The sequence below is a fragment of the Rhinatrema bivittatum genome, chromosome 8 (genome assembly GCF_901001135.1).
Source record: "Rhinatrema bivittatum chromosome 8, aRhiBiv1.1, whole genome shotgun sequence".
In the NCBI taxonomy this organism is placed as follows: Eukaryota; Metazoa; Chordata; class Amphibia; order Gymnophiona; family Rhinatrematidae; genus Rhinatrema; species Rhinatrema bivittatum.
The window spans coordinates 105,267,181-105,284,602 of record NC_042622.1 but is presented as its reverse complement, the minus strand read 5'-3'; the positions used below and the strand labels follow the sequence as shown (position 1 = coordinate 105,284,602).

Genomic DNA, 17,422 nt, shown 5'->3' with positions numbered 1-17,422 from the left:
ATAAGCCTGAAGGCAGCAAGGCAACAAACAGAGTAGGCTTGCAGCCTCAAGGCAAAGCACAAGGCAGAAGGCCCATAGGCCATAAGACAAGGCTAGAGCAAGGCAGAAGGGCCCTAGGCTACACAACAAAGCAAGAAAGTACAGGGGTCAGGTCAAGGAGCCAGAAGTGACATCATGAGAAGACAGGGAGCTTCTGGTAGGGCAGGGTTACATAGGGTGAGAGTTTGGGCATGGCCAGGGCAGCGAGGAAGAGCCTGGCAAGGCTAGTAGAGAGGCTTGCCGAAGGCCTCATGCTGGTGGGGCGGCATCAAGAAAGTAGATAAGGCTGTGAAACAGGCAAAATCCTAACAGTCATCAGTTTATAGCAATGGAGTAGTTTGTAGTGGTTCCATGTCGACAATATATTTTTTTCTTTGGATGTCAACAGTAGTTTTAGAGCTGCCATCTAAGCAGCAGGTTATCATGAAATTGCTGTGATACAATCCTGGTTTCATAAAACCATCCCAATGCATTATGCGTGCTCCGAAACACCAGATTGTCTTGATAGGAGACCTAGGAAACCAAGACTGAATCAACATCCTATAATGGCATGAACCTCGCTTAGTAACACTCATGCAGAAATATTATAAAAAATCATAGGATTTAAGCTTCTGCTCATATTACTGAAATCAATTTTTATTTTTGGTGTGCTCTACCTGAGTGATCAAATGAGAACAATCCTTGCTTTCCTGTTGCAGGTTTCATCGAAAACTGAAAACAACTTGTCTGGTTTTTTTTGGACAAATATGTTAACATTTAGGGGTAATTCTCAGTCGGCTGCCTAGCTGTAAAGTACACACATACTCTGTATCTAATTTCTCTTTGAAAATGTGCTAGCGTAAAATTTGCACTTATAAAGGGCACATTTTGCTGCTATTTGTATTGTCAGTAGGATGAGGTAGAAGAGGGTGAAATAGCACCTGTGCATTTGAAAATTGAAGGTACCTGAACTATTTTCCTGTTCTGGCCTAAACAGATTCTGGGGAATTATTTTTTTTAACTCAGCTAAAAGCACACATGCTACGAAAACCCACACATACTTGTAGCAGGACAGTTTTCAGGCAGGCCAATTTCCCCAGGAAAATAAATTTGAAAATTGTGTTTCCCAATAGCAATAATGGGTAGTGGAGAGGGGGGAGAGAAAAGGGCACAGGAGGGGTTTACTTCTGCTCCCGAAGAGCAGTAAGTATAAAAGTAATAAAATTGGGGATAGGTAGCGTTAGTTTAGGTGTCAGGGAGGAAGGGTAGGATTAGGGGTTGGGAAGTTCCCTCCCAGTCCGCTCTTTAATTGGAGCGGACTGAGAGGGAACTGGGGAAGGCCCTGTTGCTTCACCATGCGTTTCTTTCTAATATTCCCCCTCCATTGTTCGCGTTAGAGGAAACCTGCCTGCCCATGCGTGCGTGGATTTTAAAATCTGGCGTGCACGTGCACGCATGTTTTAAAATCTACCCTTAATTGTTTTTATGAAGTAATTGATATTAAAATGGTTGAAATATGAGATATTCCATTGTCTCTGGATAGTGCGAAGGGAGCGGTGATCACCACAGGAAGTGGTAATCTTTCTCCGTTCTTATGGTTCATCCTTATCATCTGATTTCACCCCTATATCAGTTAGTAATTTTAATAAGCTGATTTACCTTTCTGTACAAGACTGGCTGGTTGAATCATTTTTATGCCTTGTAAGTACTCAAAAAAAAGACTTAAAAAGCAAACAAAAAATTGAAATCATGAAAATTGATTGGAGCCCTCTACTAAGAAGGCAAATAGTCTACAAAGCTGAGAAATACTGTGTTTGTCTTAAAACTAAGAAATGCAGTTTAGTACTGTAGTGTTATCTTGATTTTCTGTTTATGGGGAGAGTAGTTTTCGAAAGTTTTTATCTGGATAAATACGTTTTTACCTACATAACAACAGCATTTTGAAATTGTCCCTGTGAATGTGGGTAGAAGTATGCATGGTGCATGACAGTGCACATATGATTACCTGCACTGAAACAGAACAGAGCTAAAGGGGGCAGGGATGGAGGTGGGTACTGTAAAGTACATGTAGAGGTTTCAGTTTGAAACTCCTGCAAGTACCTGACCCAATGTACGTTGTTCCTGCAAATTATGAGATAAATTTTAAAAGCGTTGCTCGTGCTAAAATGCCCATATGTGTGAGTATATGGGCTGTGCGTGAGCAATGCGTATTTTAAAAGCCACAAATTATGTGTGTATATGCTCATGTGTGAATAAAAAAAAAGGGGTGGAGTTGGGACGTGTCAGGGCATTCCGGTGCGGGCCCAAAATTTATCTAGGTAAATCTGAATTTTAAATCTGGTGGCCACAGCTCTGTTAGCCGAGCATGTTTACTTTTGTTCTTGATGAGGTGCAAGTCTGCTTATATCTCTGTGTTTAGGCCTAAAATGCCTGGGTGAGGGGTCTGGCTAAAACGGGGAGAGTGCAGGTTGTAGAATCAGAGGGTCTGGATGACCTTGAGAAGGACTGGGCAAACTGGTGGACTAATTGGAAAAACTGGGCATGTCCTTCACACGAGCATGGTTTAAAATCTGCTTACATGCACATGTGAAAGCCGACAAAATCCTAAGAAAGAAACGTGAAATATGTTTGTTTGAGTGACTGCTTAAAATTAAGAGCATACACACTCAGAGGGTGTATTTTAAATTGTATGCATGCAAGCGCGGTAGATTTTAAAAGAATGCAGGCGCACGTCCATGTGCGCGTGCTACCTGGCGCACACACATGGACACGAGATTTTATAACATGCGCACGCCGGCACGTGCATGTTATAAAATCGGGGGTCGGTGCGTGCAAGGGGGGTGCACATTTGTGCAGCCTGCATGTGCCGACGCCCACGGCCTTCCGCAGTTCCCTACCCCCTATACTAACCTTCCTACCCCTTCCCCTAACCTTCCTGCTCCCTAGCCCTATCCTAACCCCCCCAAATCCTTATCTTCTGCGCCTTACGGCACCCTGTCTGCATGCGATCCCTCTCCCCGCCTCTTTCTCGAAGCCCCAGGACTAACACGTGTCCTGGGGATTTACACGCGTGGCCGGGCCTTTGAAAATTGGCCTGGTGCACATAAAGTTTTGAAAATCTACCCCATGCGCGCAAGTGTACACATGTTTTAAAATTACAGTGTATGTGTGCTTGCACACCCATATGTGCATGTATGGGTGCCTGCGCACGCATTTTAAAGTTACTATCTCTGGGGCGGATTTTCAAAGGGTTATGCATGTATATTATGCGCGTAATCCCGAAAACCTGCTCCTGCACGCGCCGAGCCTATTTGGCATAGGCCCGGCGACGTGTGCAAGCCCCGGGACGCGTGTATGTCCCGGGGCTTGAAAAAATGGGCAGGGAGTGGGCAGGCAAGGGTGGGGCGGGGCAGGGGGCGGGACCGAGGCCTCCAGCACAGCGGTCGTGCTGGGGGTTCGCGCAACCTACGCTTGCCCAGAGGCAGGCACAACTTTACCAACAAAGGTAAGGGGGGGTTTAGATAGGGCTGGGGGGTGGGTTAGGTAGGGGAAGGGAGGGGAAGGTGGGGGGGGGAGGCGGGAGGGAACAGGGAAAGCCATCGGGGCTCCCCTAGGGCTCAGCGCGCGCAAAGTGCACAAGTGTGCACCCCCTTGCGTGTGCCAACCCCGGATTTTATAACATGCGCGTGGCTGCGCGTGCCAACCCCAGATTTTATAACATGCGCGTGGCTACGCGTGCATGTTATAAAATCGGGCGTAGATTTGTGCACGCCGGGTTGCATGCACAAATCTACGCCCATGCATATCTTTAAAAATCTGGCCCTCTGTGAGTACAAAAGTACCTGCGTTGCAGGTACCCATAGGCCTGTGCACATGGTGCACAGTTTAAAATCTAGGCTTTGGTCGAAAACAAAGCAAAAGAAACCCAACCTGCTGAGCATGGATGGCACTCAGTTTTATTAGTCACAGGACAATATTATGTTTCTATATAGCCCATTTGGTTGCTGGAGCTCTTGTGAAAGATACTTTGTGGCATGCAAATTAATAATAGGCATTTATTAACTTCAGTTATGCTGATTGATTTTGAAGCTTCAGTTCATTAGCCAAGTTCTCCATATCTTCAAAGCTTCTGGTGATACTTTGTACATCTGAATCCATAGATACGATGGCTGCTTTTTTAGAACTCAGTTCATCAATATGTATAGTAATGATATAAGTATCCAGCAGTTTGTATGTTTCCTTTATGGTGGTTTGATAACTTGCATAATGCTGGATCCCGGACAAGTGCAAATATTCTTTCATTGTCATGTTTCCTCCTCCTGTCATGTCTGTGGGAAGAAACTGGGCCAAATATGTCATTATCTCTCTCTCATCAACCAGTTCACAGTATTCAGTAACAGGGTCTGCACTTACTTGTACGCTGCTTGGCATATCAGACTGAGGTTTATCCCATTTTCTGAAATCTGACCCCGTATGTTGTTTACTTGAAGCATCTCCTATAGTATCTTTACTTTCTGCCTCCTGGTTTCCACTTTTGTACGTTTCTCCATTGACCACAGATGGAGAATTCTGCTTTGTGGCCTTGTGTAAGACATTTGCTTTGGAGGCATTCATTTGTTTTTCTTGCTTCTGATGGGCCATTATGAGCTGCCATTGTTGGTTTCTCTGACTGAGCCACATTTGATTTCTTGCTAGTTCATACATAGCTGTGTCATAATAATGGTGTTCATCCACGACTTTATCCATGCAGACTGCCCCGAGCTGCAGCAGCTTGGCTTTACTCTCTTCTTGAAGCCAGTACATTTGCTTGAGTTTCACAGTATGAGGCCCTGGCTCTCTCAAACTTGTCATCCTTCTAGTGTGGCAAGGTTTCTAAAAACAATAGCAACAGTTGATATTTTATAAGGTAAAGTGCACTTTATGAGGGCAAGTTTCAAAGACGTTGACATGGATGAAAAGCATTTTACTGGGTTAGTCAGTTATCTGAAAATGTCCCCGCCCCTCCAGTGCTGTTAAAAGTATGCATGTTCTTTCACAATGCGTATACTTTTAGTTTTGTTAAGAGGAGGCATTCTCTGGGTGTATTTTGGCTGGAGGTGGAAAATCACTTGCGGACATTCCGTTTTCAAAACTACGCATATTGTTTTCCATTCATAAAATACCCGTACAAAAAAACCAGGTACAAATTTCTGCAGGTGCTTTCTACCCATGGCAAGTTTTGACATGAAAGTACATGCATGCTTTTGCTTTGGAAACTGGTGTGAAGTCCACTGATAAAATGTACTCATGGACTTGGCCCCAACGTGGACAGTTTGAAAATAGTCCCCTGTATGCACAACGAGGTCCATATTCTGAGGCATTTGGCCAGATAACTCGCAAGTTATCTGGCTAAATGCTGACTTCAGAATATTTCCCCCACTTATCTGGCTAAACTTTAGCTGGATATAACTTAGGACCATTCAGGGGGTGTTTCTGGGAGGAGTTAGGGTAGCCAATTAAATTATTCAGTCAGCTGGATAACATATCTGGCTAACTCTGGTCAAGCCATAGAGCTGTCCTAAAGTTATCTGGATAAACTTTTCTGGCAATCTATAAGATAGCCATCTATATTCAGTAGAGCGGCTGCACTACTGAATGTCTCTCCTATTTAGCTGGATATGTTTATCTGGCTAACTTTACAATCTGGCCAGTGACTGAATATGGATCTCAATGTGTTTTTCCTTTTAAACTAGAAAAGTGCAAAATCATAATTCTCCCAATAAGCTAGGCAAATAACATTTTCTAAAACTAGATTGGATGGGTTCTTGCTTGAAATTATACTGATTTGTTATCTAGGTGTATGGCCATTCAGCATATGCAGTACATCTTTATTTACATAGTATCAACGTATCCAACTCTTGGGTTTACTGTTTGGAAGGAACTTTTATATGTGAATTGATTGCCTAGTATGAAGATATTCTTTCATATCGTTGGATGAACATAGATAGACTCATCGGGCACAGCAGAAGCAGAAGAGTGTCAGCCTAGAGGGAACTTGTCTCCTTTTATACCAAACCTCTCTTGTTACTGTGCCTTCATTACTGTGATAATTATTTCATTGCATAACTTGTCCATTATACTTTCCAATTCCCTACTGGTCTTGTGTATCGAGAGTACAGCCCTGATGTTTTGCTCAGGGCTTCCCATTAGTATTACATATGCCCAGTCTATGCTTGCTATTAGGCACCAGGCCAATCAGCGGGGAAAACTGAATTTGTTAAATCTGCTTTCTAGCTAATGGAAAATGAGCAATGGTTTCAGATGGAGCGATTCCATCAGTGACCTGGCCAAATGTAGCCTAGACTTTCCTTTTGGAACTGATGTTTTTCTTCTGTTTATTTTCCAAAGCCCTTGCAACATTTTCTTTTAATTCCCACTGATATGGAGAACTAAGCCTTATGGTAGGCAACATGTTTTCTGGAAAATACATCTCGTTGTCTACACTTTGGGGTAATCAATTCCAGGCCTGATCTTAGAACTTGGGTATGAATGTGCTGGCATCTCAGACAAGTACTATTACATTTACTGCTTTTTTCCCCAGAGGAACTCTCAGGATGACTGCCCAGTATTACACACGTGGATTGCAGATCTCCAAACATTATTTGCAAATTGAGAATATGCAGTGCTTTTCAGGCTTATTTTATCTTAAAGAGTCTCTTTAACCTAGGCATATTGATAAGTAAGCTAGCTTTAAATGCTTCTGGGAGTGTCTAACACCCCAAATGTATCATTATGCATAAAACAGATGTCTCAAGCTTACTTGATCCATGATCCTCTCCTTCCCACCTCCCACTGCTAGGATCCCTTTGTCTCTGACCCTTGTGTGCCTGAATTTTGCCACTGGTTTGGTTTGTTACCACCTCCTCTGGAAGTTTGCTTCAGGTCTCCAGTACTGTTTCAGGGAAAAAGTACTTTCTCACATTTCTTTTGAGTCTCCTTCCCTTTAAATTCATATGATGATCCCTTGTTCTTGAGTATTTTTTCTTTTGCAATAAGTTATTTAGTTTCATTTGATTACATGCTCAACCTTTCATCCCCAAGTGAGGTACGTACAACATAAACCGTAAAACAGTGGTTTTATGCCATATTTAAAAATACAAATTTCATTCAAATAATAAGTCCCATAATAATCCCGACCATCCTCCACTCCCTTCTCACCATGCTATCACAATCCAGGTGTCACAGAGCCCAACAATCAAATACATTGAATATACGGTAATTGAAAGAAATGCCAAATCCATGTACAATAATCCGCAAGTTATGAGTATAATAAAAGAAGGCAAAAACACTCATGAATTGACCTCAAGCCCATCAACGATGGGAGGGATCTTAGAGTCATCAGACTAGCTACCAATGACGTGTCATATTTGCCTATATTCTCTAGGAGAACTTGGCCCAGATCTGTTTAACTGGTAAGCTGAAGGAACTTCAGCTAATGAAATATTTATCCCCTAGAAACTCCTTTCCTTTAGGGGATTCATATTTAAGTCCTTAGGTCTCATCTCATATGTCTTTTGGTGCAGATTCCACACCATTTTGGTTGCCTTCCTGTAGACTACTTCAAATCTAACTCTATCCTTTTTGAGATATGGCCTCCAGAACTGAACACTAGGTGATAGGGATGTGAATCGTTTTTTGACGATTTAAAATATCGTCCGATATATTTTAAATCATCAAAAATCGTTAGAGCCGCGATACAATAACAATTCCCCCGATTTATCGTCAAAAAATCGTAAATCGGGGGAAGGGGGAGGGGAAGGGAGAGGGCGGAAAAACCTGCACACTAAAACAACCCTAAAACCCACCCCGACCCATTAAAATAAATCCCCCACCCCCCCGAACCCCCCCAAAATGCCTTAAATTACCTGGGGTCCAGAGGAAGGGTCCCGGTGTGATCTTTCACTCTCGGACCTCCGTGCATTGTAGAAATGGCGCCGGCGCTACGTTTGACCTGTCATATGACAGGGCAAAGGTAGCGCCGGCGCCATTTTGTTTTTTTTTGTCCCCCGACGGCAGGAGCGTAGGAGATCGCTCCCGGACCCCCGCTGGACCCCCAGGGACTTTGGGCCAGCTTGGGGGGGCCTCCTGACCCCCACAAGACTTGCCAAAAGTCCAGCGGGGGTCCGGAACGACCTCCTGCAGTCGAATCGTGTTGCCGTACGGCCGGCGCCATTTTGCGCAAAATGGCGCCGGCCATACGGCAACATGATTCGACTGCAGGAGGTCGTTCCGGACCCCCGCTGGACTGTTGTATCTGCTGCTTTTTGCAGTTTATCCCTGTGCAGAAATATTACACCAAAATTACCACCTGTAATCTTTGTTCTTTTCCTTCCTCCAGCCACTATGAATCCTCTGTGTTTATCCAATAACCGTTCGAATTCTACTACCTATCGTGTCCTCACCCAGTCTTCCAGAAAGGCATTCCAAGCATCTGCCACCCTTTCTGTGAAAAAGTACTTCCCCATATTGTTCCTTAGTCTACCCCCTCAGAGCTACATATCATAACGTGTAGCCTTACAGCTTCCTTTCTACTGGAAAAGGTTTGATTTCTGTGAATTAAGAACATAGGAACATAAGAAGTTGCCATACTGGTCAGACCGAGGTTCCATCAAGCCCAGCATTCTGTTTCCAACAGTGGCCAATCCAAGTTACAAGTAATTTCAGGAATTTAAAAGTCTGTGTCATTTCCCCCTCTTCTCCTTTCTTCTAGGGTATACATATTGAAGTCCTTAAATCTTATCTCGTATGTTTTTTGGTGCAAATCCCACACCTTCCTCTGGACCACTTCTGACCTACGGTATCTCTTTTGTTTTTTGAGATATGGCCTCCAGAATTGAACCCAGTGCTCTAGTTAAGGCATTATCTCCTTTTTCCTGCTGGTTATACCTCTCTATATGCAGCCCATCATCTCTGTGGCCATAGTCACTGCTTTGTCACATTGCTTCACCACCTTCAGATTGTTAGACACTTACTCCGAGGTCTCTCTCTGTCTGTGTACATCAGTCTGCCCCCTATCACGTACAGCTGCTTTGCATTTTTGCACCCAAATGCTTGACTCTGCACTTCCTGGCATTGAATCCTAGCTGCCAAACCTTCAACCACTCTTCAGATTTCTTAGATCCCTTTGAATACTCTCTAGTCCTTCAGAGGTGTCCACTCTGTTGCGGATCTTCGTGTCTTCAGCAAAAAGACCCTTCTAACCCTTTTGCAATGTCACTCACAAAGATGTTAAACAGAACTGGCCCCAGAACTGATCCCTGAAGCACTCCAGTAATCATCCTTTTCTCCTCAGAGTGAATTCCATTTACCACTACCAGTCAACCAATTTCTAATCCATTCCACCACCTTGGGACCCACTCCGAGGCTGCTCATTTCATTCATGAGCTTCCTATTTGGGACCGTATCAAAAGCTTTGCTCACATCTAAGTAAACTGCATCAAGTGCCTGTCCTTGATCTAATTCTCTAGTCACCCAGTCAGGAAAAATCAATTTGATTCATTTGATATGAACTTCCTCTGATAAAACCATCTACAATCACTGGATTGTAGATAGTTCACTATCCTTTCCTTCAGCAGAGTCTTCATTAATTTTTTGACTACAAAGGTCATGCTAACTGGCCTGTAATTCCCAACTTCTGCTACCATTTTTGTGAGGTGAGACCTTTCTCCAAGGTCCTTCAGCGGACCTGCCAGCACAGATCTGAGCTCTCTTAGTGTCCTCGGATGTATCTCATTCAGCTCCCATGGGCTTGTCTACGTTCAGTTTTGTTATGTCAGCCAAACACTTTCTTCTGTAAATGGGATGGTAACTACCCCACACCCATCTGTACTCAGACCAACCAGCAGAGGTCTTCCTCTCAGGTCTTCTTTAGTGAACACTGAACTAAAATAACTGTTTAATATTTGTTTTTTTCCTAATTTCTCTCCACACATTGGGGCGGATTTTAAAAGGCCTGTGCGCGTAAACCTTCTGGATTTATGCGCGCAGGGCCCTCGCACGCCAGCGAGCCTATTTTGCATAGGCCGCCAGTGCGCGTAAAGCCCCGGGACGTGCGTTAGTCCCTGGGCTTTGGAAAAGGGGTGGGGAGGGGGCGTGTCAGGGGCGTTCCTGAAACGACGCGGCGTTTTGAGGGCGTGCCGTGGCGTTTCGGGGGTGGGCCCGGGGGCGTGGCGCCGGCCCGGGGGCGTGGTCGAGGCCTCCGGACCAGCCCCCGGGACCGGAACACGGAGCGGGGCTGCCAGCCGGCGCGCGCAAGGTAGGTAGGGAGGGGGTTTTAGATAGGGCCGGGGGGGGGGGGGTGTGGGTTAGGTAGGGGAAGGGAGGGGAAGGTGGGGGGAGGGCGAAGGAAAGTTCCCTCAGAGGCCGCTCCGAAATCGCGCCTGGTGCGTGAACAAAAGTACGCGATTGCGCACATTTTTAAAATCTACCCCATTGCTCCTTGTCACCTTTCAGTCTTACAATTCCACTTCTGGTCTTCTCCTTTCTTTAACACGTGAAACACAGTAACATAGTAAATGATGGCAGATGAAGCCCAAAATGGCCCATCAATCTGCTCCCAGCTGACATCCCAGAGCCTGAAGAAGGTCAACCATGGGGCAGGTTGGTTGATGCCAAAGGGGCAAGCCAAAGGGGTCTGAAAGTTGTTTCAATACCTACATATATTTGTTATGCAGGAACTCAAACATTTTCTCTACCTGTATTCTAGAAGTATGTGTGTATATTTTACACATACAATAATTATAAGAACTCATGTGTAATAACCCAGAATTAAATGCAGAGGCAGATATTTTATAAAACATACACATACTCCACCTCTGAAAGTAATTATTTACTTGAATACTTGGAATCACCAGTTCGCTGATAACTCTACCAGTTCACCTAGACCCTGTAGCATTTTATCCTGAATTCCCATCAGTTTATCCAAACCCAAACCTCTCACCCAAAAACTGCAGTCAAAAGACAAATTCAATTTCAATTGCTCAAGTCAATTGCCAAGTGTAAAAGTGTTCGAACAAGTTCAGTAATGTATAATCATAAAGCGCTTACAAAATACCAACTTGTGTGTGTACTTCTGAATCCCAACCTGGAACGCTCCTAAACTGCTGTTTTTTCCTCTATTATTTATACGCGATACTGCAAGTATGTGCATACTTTCGATGTTTATAAAATAGGATATGTATGCTGTAGTTTGATGATCCTCAAACACAGGCTTGACTTCACCTGCCAGTTCCACTCTGCAGGATTCTGTTTTCTTTCTTGCTGCGGAGTCAGCTGTATTTCAGACATGTATTCAAACTCCCTACTGAGACATAACTTGGTGTTGTCAAGTCTCTGGCTTGAACACTTCCACAGTTTAGGCTCCCGACCTGAATCCTGTCACTTCTGGAAACTCCTTGAAGACTGAAGGTTTTCACAAGTAGACTCATGCCCCTTTCTCCTGAAGTCCAAAACCTCTTATTCCCAAAACATGCTCATTTAGACACTGATCCCTACTCTCATCTTTATTTCTGAATATATTCAGTAAGAATTCCCAGAAGAAACACCTTGACCCCTCACCCAGTCTCTGCTGTCCCTGTAAAGTCCGGACAGCTTTCAGAGTTCTGCTTAACGCTCTCACCAGCTGTAATTGACTCTGATATCAGCCCAGTCTTCACTATTCAGCCCTATTCAGTGTTCAACGCCCAAACATAAGTCACTTACAGTTTGTGGAATTCTTATCCATTTGCTGCTCGCCTCCAAGTTTCTTTAGCACAGCGTGCTAACCACGACGTTTGTAATCCATTACGTGAACTCTTAGGACACTCATAATTTTCCAGTCTCTTTGGGGAGTTTGCAGCCCTCTCCTAGTCTGCTCTTATGTCCCTCCTTCTCCTCCAAGTTGGCACCCCCACTCTTCATTACCCCTGTGTGCCGGATATCCCTGCCTTCCCTCACCTGGGACTTCTGCCTCGGAGCCCTCTGACCATCATGATAGCTGCACCTGAGGAATCCCTATTCCATTACAAATGCATGTATGCTGCTTATGCACATCCATGGTAACTTTAGATGCATAACCCCCGTGTAACTCTTTGAAAATTACCTCCAGAGGTTCTGTTTCATGAAGACAATTTTCAAAGCCATTTATGCAAGTAAATAACACTTTATGCCTGTGAATTGGCTGTCTGAAAATGACCCTCTTTTGATATGGCAAAAAGTAAGCATGGGGTTCCATAATGTATATTTTTAGGCGCAATTAGGGGTCAGTTTTGGGCACGATTAGAAAACAATGTGTCCAGTTTGCATTGTCAAGTCAACAAAAGTTATTTTCCATGGAAAATCTATTTGCACAAAAAAGGGGTGAAAGACCGTGTATACGTCCTCTCTGAAACTTGATGTAAAGTCTATGGGTACAGTACACCTGCGGACTTTGCATCATAGCAGATATTCTGAAACTTGTACCCCTCTAGAAAGATCTGACTTACTTGGACATTTGTGTTTAAGTGAAAACCAGACCCGATTGTAGTCTGAAGGAGTGGAGTGGGCCAGCATTGGTTAGACGAAACACAAATCAATATGTCACCTACCTGAACATTTTGTATTGGAAAATGGAGTGTCATCCCTTATATTAGTCTAATAGAAGAATCCAACTACTATACATCAATTTATTGATTAAGCTGGTTAACTGAAAAATGTATTAGTCAATTAGTAGCACCAAATGTAAGTGAAGAAGAAAATATTGATGTATCTTCTTTTACATTTCATTGTGCGCACAGATTTTAGAAGATTGCAACAAGATTGTAATGCTTATTGATAATTGTGTGTTTATGCATTAGGTTTGAAAAATTCACTTTTTTTTTTTTCTAAAAAGTAATTGTAAATGTCCAGGCCCTAGGAGACATTCGTGAAAGTTGTACTGAGCAGAAATCTGATGCTCTTTTCTGGGTTCCTCTCTTGGAAAAGGCTATCTCAATATGCTTCTTTCAACAAAGGCATTGATTGGAAGGCTATTAATCAAATAAGTGTGCAGCAAGCTGCTGCATAATAATACATAGAAAATGAACTGAAAATGGAGGATTATCGTTCGTAAACATTTCGTATGTGATAGCCGAATGCGCCGCAGAGCTCTATCTACTGACAAGCATAGCCACACCAGTTAGACGCACCCCAACTTTTTTTTTTTTTCATCCAACTCATTTCCCTCACTGCTATCTGTATTTCCAGTTGAACTTTTGAACACACAGGTTTATTATTTGTAAAAAAAAAAAAAGAAAATAAACTAAAGCAATTGGTCATATAGACATGATACATTATTCCATATCATCACAAATGATAAATTCTGTAGCATTTCTCAAGGGAGAGGCTTGATTGTCTCAGTTACTTAAGATTCAATCCAGGGATCACGGGCCCCATATGTTTTGGGGTTTTTTGTTTTGTTTTTTTTTTTACCTCTGTCATAGGCTCAGTTCCAGCTGACCAAGCATTTCTCTGCTGCAAGCCGCCCAGCTTTACAACCACAGTCTTCATTCTCTTTTAAAGATAGTAAAGTTCTGGCTTGTCCCCTTCACTGTTTTCTGTTAGTGCTGAAGCTTCCCTGGCAACCACAAAGCACGTGGTAAGCATTTTGCACTCTGTCAGTGTTTGTGGATACTGTCGGTTCTCATGGAGATGATTTATGAAAACTCCCCCCCCCCCCCCCCAATCCTCAAATCTCTGTGGTGATAGGTGACTTTTGGGTGACCTAAGAAACTAGTTCAGAGGAGCCCAAGAGCACTTATGATATAGTAGACTTAAAATTATAATTCATAATGAGACCATGCATAATTTAGCATTTAAATGGAGTGACTATATATTTTCCAAATGTTATGCTATTTGTAAGGAATTTTAGATGCATGGATTTCACCATATCCAGCTCAGCGCACTCTATATTCACTTGATAATGCAGTTTATGCAGATATTTTCTTATATACAGGACTGCTCGGAGTAAATGTTAGGCACAAAAACATGAAACGCAATTTACATTTTTTTGATTGGTTTTACCTTTTCTATCTTGTTTGCAAGTAACTGCAGACCCTGTTTTTGTTTTTAGAAAAAGATTCTTCCTCTTTCGTTCTGAATCTTGTGCTAGCTTTAGGTGACAGTAGTCCTGAACCTCACCATCTGTAAGTAGCAGTTTGAGAATGGGATCAAAGGGCATGCTTTTCTTCCTTCCTTCCTTTATTGGCTAAATAAGCTTCTATGCAAATGTGTAGACTGATGAGAGGTAGAGGGACAGATGATTCCATGAAGGCTGAGGTATTTTGCTTGAGCCTGATTCTGTGATCCACACTACAAGCTCTGGTTTTATAAGAACATAAGAGCAAAAGAAGTTGCCATAATGGCTCAGACCAAGGGTCCATCAAGCTCAGCATCCTGTTTCCAACAGTCGCCAATCCAGTTTACAAGTACCTGGCAAGCACCCCCAAACATTAAATAGATCTCATGCTACTTACTAATGCCAATAAGAGCAGTGGCTGTTCCCTAAGTCAACTTGATTAATAGCAGTTAATGGACTTCTCCTCCAGGAACTTATCCAAACCTTTTTTAAACCCAGCTACACTAACAGCCCTAACCACATACTCTGGCAACAAATTCCAGAGTTTAATTGTGTGTTGAGTGAAAAATAAATTTCTCCAATTTGTTTTAAATGTGCTACTTGCTAACTTCATGGAGTGCCCCCTAGTCCTTCTATTAGCCAAAAGAGTTAATAATCGATTCACATTTACCCATTCTAGTCCTCTCATGATTTTATAGACCTCTTTCATAGCTCCCCTCAGCCATCTCTTCTCCAAGCTGAACAGCCCTAACCTCTTTAGCCTTTCCTCATAGGGGAGCTGTTCCATTCCCTTTATCATTTTGGTCGCCCTTCTTTATACCTTCTCCAGTGCAACTACAGTTTTTTTTGCGATGCACGACCAGAATTGCATAAGGTATTCAAGGTGTGGTTTCACCATAGAGCGATTCAGAGGCATTATGACAGCCTCAGTTTTATTTACCATTCCCTTCCCACTAATTCCTAACATTCTATTTGCTTTTTTGACTGCCGCAGCACACCGAGCTGACAATTACAATGTATTATCCACTATGACGCCTAGATCTTTTTCCTGGGTGGTAACTCTTGATATAGAACCTAACATTATGTAAGTCCAGCATGAGCTATTTTTCTATATATGCATCACCTTGCACTTGTCCACATTAAATTTCATTAGCCATATGGAAGCTCAATCTTCCCGTCTTGCAAGGTTCTTCCTGAACTTTATCGCAATTCGCTTGTGATTTAACTACTCTGAATAATTTTGTGTCATCGGAAAATTTGATCACCTCACTCATCATACTTCTTTCCAGATCATTTATAAATATATTAAAAAGCACCGGTCAAAGTACAGATCCTTGAGGCATTCCACTGTTTACCTATTTCCACTGAGAAAACTGCCCATTTAATTCTGCTCTCTGTTTCCTGTCCTTTAACCAGTTAGCAATCCACAAAATGATATTGCTTCCTATCCCATGATTTTTTTATTTTTCTTAGAAGCCTGTCATGAATGATTGGAAATGAGGAATCTTTAGTTCATGCCTTCTGAAAATCCAAATACACCACATCTACCGGTTCACCTTTGTCCACATGCTGATTCACCCTTTCAAAAAAATGTAGCAGATTTGTGAGGCAAGACTTCCTTTGGCAATTCCATGCTGGCTGTGTCCCATTCATTATTCTAGGTAAGCAGAAATATGTAGAGCTTATGTAACAAAACAGCTAAGTGGGTGTGTATTGTGTATTGATCAGGCATGCAGTACAGAGCCAGAGTGTTCTCTGCACTGCCAACAATATCATGTAGTAGTGGAATGGGTTTGTTCTTCACTTCATCCTACATGTTTGGAACATGTTCTTCTCCCTACTCCATCCCAAGCGCATAACAGTTGAACCATCAGGCATGCCTAGTAGATCAGGGCTTGTTCCTTGCTTCAGCAAAAACATGGTGGAAGCAATATATTTCCCTGCCCCCCTCTTCCACAACAGAGCTGTTCTGCATGTCTACCAGATGGATGGGGGGAGGGGGAGGAGGGCGCTCAAGACAATCTGCTGCCTAAGGTGAGATATGAGATGGTGCCCCCTCCCAAAGGCATGGCATTGGTCAAATCACTGAGAGGGCCAAGGGGATGTTCCCCTTAGAGACTGGCCTTTTCAATGATTTAAACAGCTGGGGAAGGGGGAAAGCAAGGGTCAGAGCAGTAGCAGATATAGTGTCAATGATAATATTTCTAGGAAGTTGGCAACCCTGCCATACTCCAGGGAACGCTACCACCTGCCGCCCTCTCTTTCCTACCATGTGCTTGCTAGGAAAGTTAGAGATGAGTGAATGATGGGAGTCTTCATGTGGCAAAGTCTCTCCCAGTGCAAGGTTATTAGATGCCCTAGGCAAACCTTACATCCTTCTCCTCTGCTCCCCCCCCCCCCCCGCCAACCCTCACCACACAATTACAAATTATGCATTTATAACAGATTTTATATAAAAAAAGAGATTTAAAATACAGTCTTCTAGGGTAGAAATGACACTTACAACAAAATGTATACTATATGTACATGCACTGCTATGGTGCCAACCAGAAAACCCTGGAAAAAAAGACACTTGGAATCCATATGGTATTAGGTCTATTGTAAATTGCTTGGCCCTCAGGAAACCTTGATTAAACTGAATTATGATTGCAATATAGTAAACCTCCCATGCCAAAACAGCATTAATTGCCAATGCTCAAACAGTAAGAACCCTACCGATGGAAATGCAATAATGCAAATATTACACCAGGCCCTATAACACCAATACACCTCCTATTAGGAAACTAGAACAAGCCAAGCTGCTATAGATCTCTACACAGAAACTATACAGTAGCAGAATACCATAACAGTATTCACAAATGCAGAACACAGATAGACCCTCATCAAATACAGAATAAAGAAACCATAAAGTATAAATAGAAACATGCAGCCAAAAACTGAACTGGAAACTAGAAGAAGCCAGACCCTGTATGCAGTGCAACAATGGAAAAACAGAAACATCACCATTCCTCATCAAACAGTAAAATCATGAAATATAAATCATCAGTCATAATAAGAAAACCATTCTAATGTCATAAATATTTCAAAATAGCTGATGGATAGTTTAATTATTGAATGTTATTCTCATAAAAATGTTTTTTTAAAAGTTCCCAAAAACCATTAAAATATTTCAGAGTAGTAGACACATCAAATAGCACCCAACATTAAAACTAGTACGGATAAAACAAATTCCTCACTCTCCATACCTGGGAATTTTTGTTTTCCAGTCATCCTGAGACTGCTGTGGCTTAATGG

At 42.7% G+C, this 17,422-nt stretch overlaps 2 protein-coding genes across 9 annotated transcripts in view; one reads left to right on the top strand and one right to left on the bottom strand.

Moving 5' to 3' along the window:
* Positions 1-17,422, top strand: part of RALGPS1 (Ral GEF with PH domain and SH3 binding motif 1) — a 965,034-nt gene that overhangs the window by 122,040 nt on the left and 825,572 nt on the right. The gene's annotated exons all lie outside the window — the stretch shown is intronic.
* Positions 3,830-13,623, bottom strand: LOC115098002. The gene is made up of 2 exons (XM_029614242.1): positions 13,483-13,623; positions 3,830-4,890 (listed from the first exon to the last, which is right to left on the bottom strand). The coding sequence occupies exons 1-2, from the start codon at positions 13,558-13,560 to the stop codon at positions 4,087-4,089; spliced, it is 882 nt and encodes a 293-aa protein (XP_029470102.1). The 5' UTR covers positions 13,561-13,623; the 3' UTR covers positions 3,830-4,086.

What these genes read in the sequence shown, in the direction of transcription:
- LOC115098002 (XM_029614242.1), bottom strand. Translation starts at nt 13,560, where the DNA reads ATGAAGACTGTGGTTGTAAAGCTGGGCGGCTTGCAGCAGAGAAATGCT. An exon ending in GAACTGAGCCTATGACAGAG is followed by an intron (nt 4,891 to 13,482) that starts GTAAAAAAAAAA and finishes TATTGTTTTTAG; the next exon opens with AAACCTTGCCACACTAGAAG.